General features: G+C 57.8%; 1 protein-coding gene across 1 annotated transcript; it reads left to right on the top strand.

The window, feature by feature from the left end:
- The first annotated feature begins 4,225 nt into the window (after nt 1-4,225).
- Nucleotides 4,226-5,356, top strand: DL89DRAFT_116565 (uncharacterized protein). The gene has a single exon (XM_040883162.1). The coding sequence runs from the start codon at nt 4,382-4,384 to the stop codon at nt 5,207-5,209; it is 828 nt and encodes a 275-aa protein (XP_040739609.1). The 5' UTR covers nt 4,226-4,381; the 3' UTR covers nt 5,210-5,356.
- Nucleotides 5,357-6,145: the final 789 nt, after the last annotated feature.

The raw sequence follows: 6,145 nt of genomic DNA, 5'->3' as shown, positions 1-6,145 counted from the left end.
CGACACCTCGGCCACCAGCTTCAAATACCGGTCCAGCAGCGGCAGCCGTGCTATTCCAGCCGACGAGCTGGCAAACAGGCTGGGCAGCGCAATGGCCTTGCCCATAGGCTGAAGGCCAAAGCTCGGGTACAGCTGGAACTCTAAGCGGAACTGGCTCGGGTCGTCAGTCTGGAATCCAAACGTCGTCGACGGAGTCTCGAGTGGCAGCATGACAGTGTGCGGCACCATGCCGGCGTCGGGCTTGGCTATAACCACGAGCTTGAGCGAGATCATATCGCGATCGTCGCTGAAAGCAATGGGCGGGCCGCCGGCTGCACGATGCGTGTGCATGCGTATCTGGATTCGCGTGCGCTTGCCCAGAAAATTGTGTCCGTATATACGGAACGGAATCAGCGGCGGCGGCAGCGCCAGCGACGGGATTCCGTCGAGATCCAGATCGAGATCCATAGGCATGGGTGCATCGGCGGTTGCCGATTCCTTCGGCTGAGCCGCCATGCCTGCATCCGCCTGGGGCTGCTGGCTCTGCGCGGGCGATCCGCTGAGCAGCACGCCACCCATCTTTCCAGTCAGCTGGGACTGCACGTCGACATCACCAGCCGCCTCGGCGCTTGCTTCCTGCTTTGCTTTGGCCGCTTCGAGCAGCAGATCGACACACTCCATGTGGCCCTCATTAGCAGCATAGTACAGCGGCAACCGTGCTGCTTCGTCCTCGATGTCCAGGTCACAGCCGGCTTCAAGCAGCAGGCGAATGCATGCGGTGTTGCCCTCGCTCGCTGCGTAGAACACCGGCGTCCACCCCAGGTCCTTGTCGACCACGTCTACCGATGCACCGTGCGACAGCAGGAGTTTGAGAATGCTGGCAAACCCAGCACGTGCTGTGACGTGAGCTGGATGAACACCCTGCGCGTTGGATGCAATCTCAACCCCTGCCTCCAGTAGCATTACCACGATTGTCTCGCGGCCCATCTGGCACGCCAGAATAAGCATTGGGTGGTCGGGGGTGCCGTAGGCGGTCTCCCTGTCATAGTCGAGCAACAGCCGGGCGCACTGCTCATCGCCGTTGATAATTGCATAGTTGAACGGGTAGTTGCCATCGTCATCAATTGACCCGGCATCGCACTTTTGCGAGATCAGATGCGCGACGCAATCGGCGTGCCCGTTGATCGCCGCGTAGTGCACTGGTCGCCGGTCGTAGTAATCTGGGTCGTCCACACTGCAGCCTGCTTCGATCGCCGCCTTCAGAATTGCCAGTGATCCGTGGATTGCAGCTTCGTGTGCCAGCGTGCGCTCATTGATGTCATCGGCCGAGCGCAAATCTGCGAGACCCGTGTCGATGAGCTGCTGGTGTGTAGCCTGGTTTTTGAGCTCCGCACACGCACGCCACAGCACCCTGGTGACACAGGCGCGCTGCTCGTCGCGCCGCTGCAGCTTGTACAGCTCCAGGATCTCGACAGCAGCTAGGTTGGATTCCTGTGAAATGGCGTGGAAAAGCTCAGCCTCCATCCGATCGACTTGCACGCTGCGAGGCAGCCCGAGTCCTTGCAGCCCGCTGTCGCCAGCGCCAGCTGTAACAGATGCAGGCGCATTATCCGGCACCATATCCTCGCTATATGTTTCGCCAATCGACGGTGGCGCGGGTGCTGTAGAACCAATTATGGAGGTGGCATGCGAGAATGTGAGGTTCAGCGATGCCCGGAGCGACGGCGACGAGATCAGATCGAGCTGCGTCGGCAGCGCCGTGGGCGCCATCAGCTCGGTTTCCTCCAGCGCATTCTCGAGCTCACTCAGACACTGCGTCACTGTGTCCGAGAGTTCGGCAATCACATCCTGGTTGAAGCACGGCTGGACCTCGACCTGGCGCGCCAGATACAGCTCCTTTGTCGACGACTTTGACCGCTTGTCCCACTTTTTCAGGATCTTTCTGAACCCCGTGCCATTGATCTCGACAAAGTTCTGCAGCTTGTCTAGATCGTGTCGCGACTGCAGGAATGCCTCGCGCAGTGCCCGGATAGTCGCCGTGCGATTGCGTGGGCCGCGTGATCTCAGTGATCGCTGCTTGTCAATGAGCGACTTGAGCCGCACCTTGTAGTCCGCCTCTTTTTGCAGGTAGAACAGGTTGACTTTTTCGAGCTCACGGTCCAGCTGGAAGAAGAATGCCGCCTTGACCGTGTTCAGCCGCTGCTTGGCTGCCTCGGACTGGCTCACCCCGGGCGTCAGTGGTGCTGTGAGCTCGTTGATGATCTTTTTCAGGGACTTGTAGCTCATATAGTGCGCTGCCCACTCAGGGATGGTCTGCGCCTGAATATGCTTGCCGAACTATGAGCGGGAATGGCATTTTAGTTGGTGCTGCGTCTTCCCTGCGGCGGAATGCGCCCCCTTCCCCGGAATGCGACGCGCTACTTACCTTCATTGCGCTCGTAAAGTGTAAATAATGTTATTTGTAGGAGGATGCGGATGTGGGTAAAACAGGCCTGCCTCTTGGCTTGCTCTTGCGCTGGTATATTGTGAGCAACCCTGTGACTAGGGTTTCGCTGCGTGGTATCTGTGCTTGCGGGAGCTAAGGTAGTCGCGCTGAGCTGCCGGCAAATGGAAAGAATGGCCCTTCAGGAATGCAGCAAATAACGGGTACCGCAGCGTGGAAAGGGAGACCAAAGAAACGAAAAATACCAGAAACAGAGTGGTCTAGAAAGATAAGGCGACAAAAAGTGAGGAGCGTAGGGAAGAAGAAAAAAGGAAACACCTGCTAGGTGTCTGCTTCCCTCTGGCTAAAGAGGAGGGCAAAAACTATTGCCCGTTTTGCGAGGGAGGTGTTAACTCTGGGAGCCCGTCTACAGCACTCGATGAAGCACGTGTACGGTCGCTCCTTGACGTTTTTCTCTTCGCACCATGCCCAAGTGAAAAGGGTGACCCAACTCCACGCAGAGCGCCCCGGAAATCTTCGGCTGATTCTCGCCACGGCCGGTATGACCTGTCTACTCAGCAAGCATTCACGCCTTCGATAGAGCTTCAGGATCGCACCTGCAACAGCGCTGCTGCCAAGCAGCTCCAAGCCGTGGGAGGGCCAATATGTGGGCGATTGAATACTGCGTGGAATTAATCGCTGCCGGTGATATATCAAACGGCAATCAGGAACTGCCCGCTAATTGTCGAAGCTGAGGATCCCAGCAAAAACCCCATGTCGGGTGACTGGCGTACCAGGCGGTGCATTTGCGGAAGAGGGGGCGGCAGGCGTGTATGTGTCTCAGTGCAAAAACAGCCCGAATGATCCGCAAGCGTATAAAGCGGCCGGACCCCTGCTGAGCTCTGTTTAACCCTTTTTCTCCTTAACCGTCCAGGTTTTTTGTCCTCCTGTATATTTCCTCCTCACTTCCCCTTCTTGCCATTTGCACAGTGTACCACTGCCCTTTCGGCACAATTGCAAACACGCCTACCCGACACCAGCTGCCTCCCCCATGGATCCCAACGCAAAGACCGCTGATACGACGACTCCCGAGCAGCATGCGCAGATTCGCGACGCCCTGAGTGCAGCCCTGGCCACCAAGCCGCTGGTCGCGCAAGAGGCGTTCCTGAGATTCCCGAGCGCGGGCGATGGTAACGTACTGCTTACAAAAGCGACACATTTACTGCACCGACACTGCCATTAATGCCCGTTGTTTGCTTAGACTTGGAGGAGCAGAAAAACTCGACGCTGCGGCGGTTCCGCAGCCTGAGCATGAGCACCAAGGAGCACTCGGCGTGGACCGAAGACACAGTGAAGCGCAAGTATCCGATAGACAAGACCATCGAGCTGCACAGCTTCTCGTCGGACTTTGAGACTGCCGACCTGAACCAGATGCTCGAGCCCTACCAGCACCACCGCTGCGAGCGCGGCGGATACCGCATCAAGTGGCTCAACGACACCCGCGCCCTCGCTGTTTTCCGCCGCGCAGAGACAGGTATGTGTCCTACTTTTCATTCACTATTGCTGATTTCCCAGGTGCATGAGACGAGTGCTTTTTTATTCGTATTGTTGGCCTTGGTCTCTGGCGCTTTGTTGCTGTGGCTGTCAGCCGTCTGCTTTAGGCGATGAGACAGGACGGCGTTTGCTGGTTGAGTGTGGGGAGCAGAAACCGTCCCATTGTCGGTGCTTGGGACCGAAGACGACAATAGTGCCTCGCTTCTGCCCTCAATGGCCCGCCGACAACAGCCGCCCTCATGTTTTTCCAGGTATCTTCTGCAACAGGAAATTGCCAGAGGTTATTTTTAGCTTCTGGTGATTCTTGCCGATTGTCGTGCTTGTTCCAGGACTAACTAGTCTTGGCTGCTATGACGTGCGCCCGAGAGACAACCAAACGACTTTCTTGCTGCATGCGCAGTTTTTTTCCGTTCCTATTTTTATACCATGCCTATTTTTAAATCCCGCCCCCATATAGCCCGCCGTGTGCTGGACGATCTGAGCACCAGCCAGCTGGCCAAAGCCAAGCACTACGTGTTCCAGCCCAGCGATCTCGCCGACTTCAACAAAAAGTACGACCATCCGCGGTCCAACGCCACGTCTGCCACGGCCTCGGTCAACCAGTCTGAGACCGGTTCGCCGTACCCAGCCTTCGACGAGGAGCACATCCGCTACAAGTACCGCCCCGAGGTCACCATCGAGCTGCACGACTTCCCGTGCCCGCTCGAGACCACGGATCTGCAGAGGCTTTTTGTTGCATACAAGCGCGACGACAACATTGTGCGCATCAAGTGGTTCAACCGCAACCGTGCCATTGCTTGGTTCACCAGCCCCGGACTCGCCAAGCAGGCGCTCGAGGACCTGCGCACCAACGAGCTCGTGCATGTCAAGCAGTACCATTTTGAGGCATCGGACATGAGGTACTTCAACCCCGACAGCAAGATGGCTGACATCACCGGCTCGCCTGCTGGCACCCTGAGCCGTCGCCGCACGATCAGCGGAGGCAGCGGCCTGGCCCGCCGCAACACCGTCAGCGGGGCGTCGCACTATAACCGTGGAAAGATGTTTGCCGCAGCCAGTGCGCACAGCAACGCGGTGCCACCTATCCCGTCGGTGTTCAACCCCAGCGTGCTGGCACACAATGGTGCTGCGCTGGCGCATAACGGCGTTGCGCTGGCGCATAACATCAACGCTGTCGCCAATGGCGGTAGCGCCACAGCCAGCCCGATCCCGCCGGCCCGCCGTCTTCGCCGCTTCTCAAAGCCCACCGTCTAGAGCGGGCCGCCTTTTCCCAATGTCCTATTTTCTACTTTTCTCAAACTTCCAATTCTAAGTGTACTTTTTCCCTCAACATTCGCTATCTTTTAACCAACATTGCCTCCCACACATACCCTCTAGGCTCGGTGAACCGATATATTGTAGAAGCGCCTAGTTGAACACATCCTTGAGCGGATCCACAGGCAGCGGGTTCTCCTTGAGCCGCGCCTCGCGCTCCTGCTTGGCTGCCAGGTGGGCATCATACTTGGTCGCCTTCTGGTTGCGCACAGCCGAGCGCACAGCCGTCGGCGAAATGTACCTTGGGTTCTCGTACAGCGTCGGTCCGCCAAAGCTGCCCTCAAAGATGCGGATCAGATTCAGCACAAACCGCGGCCCAATCTCGACCAGCGTCGGCTTCGCGTCCTTCCCCATGTCGCCGCCGGTCTCCGGGTCCTTCTCGACAATCTGGAAGTTGCGGAACCACACGCGGTTGTCCACAATGCTGAACGTGTATACGTGGTCAAAGAACGGCTTGCTCTTGCGCGCGCCCTTCGGCACAGCAAATGTCTGTGTAAACACCTCCTTCAGCAGCTGCAGGTGCGGCTGCGAATCAAAGTTCGAGTCAAACGACAGGATCGGCCGCGAGCCCTTCAGGCAGTTGCCCGTCATCTTCAGCTCGTCCATCGTGTGGATGTTCTGCACGTGGAACTTGAAGCTCGGGCCCGACGGAGCGCGCGACATCCACAAATACAGGTCAGTGTGCTTCCGCGCCTCAAAGTAAAACACGTTGTTGCAGTTGTGGATCTCGGCCAGCTCGTTTAGCACGTCCATGTCCTGCTTCGCCTCGACCTTGGACTCCTTCTTCGAGTGCGGCAGCAGAGCCTCCAGGTCGTTCATCAGGTGCCGGTGCCGGAACGTCACGCCGCGGCTCGCCACCATCAGCACGCGCTGCTT

The sequence above is a fragment of the Linderina pennispora genome (genome assembly GCF_002104995.1).
Source record: "Linderina pennispora strain ATCC 12442 chromosome Unknown DL89scaffold_32, whole genome shotgun sequence".
Lineage (NCBI taxonomy): Eukaryota > Fungi > Kickxellomycota > Kickxellomycetes > Kickxellales > Kickxellaceae > Linderina > Linderina pennispora.
This window is presented reverse-complemented; position numbering and strand designations above follow the sequence as displayed.

Excerpts from the sequence above, each read along its gene's own strand:
- DL89DRAFT_116565 (XM_040883162.1), top strand. The coding sequence starts at position 4,382 with ATGCCTATTTTTAAATCCCGCCCCCATATAGCCCGCCGTGTGCTGGAC.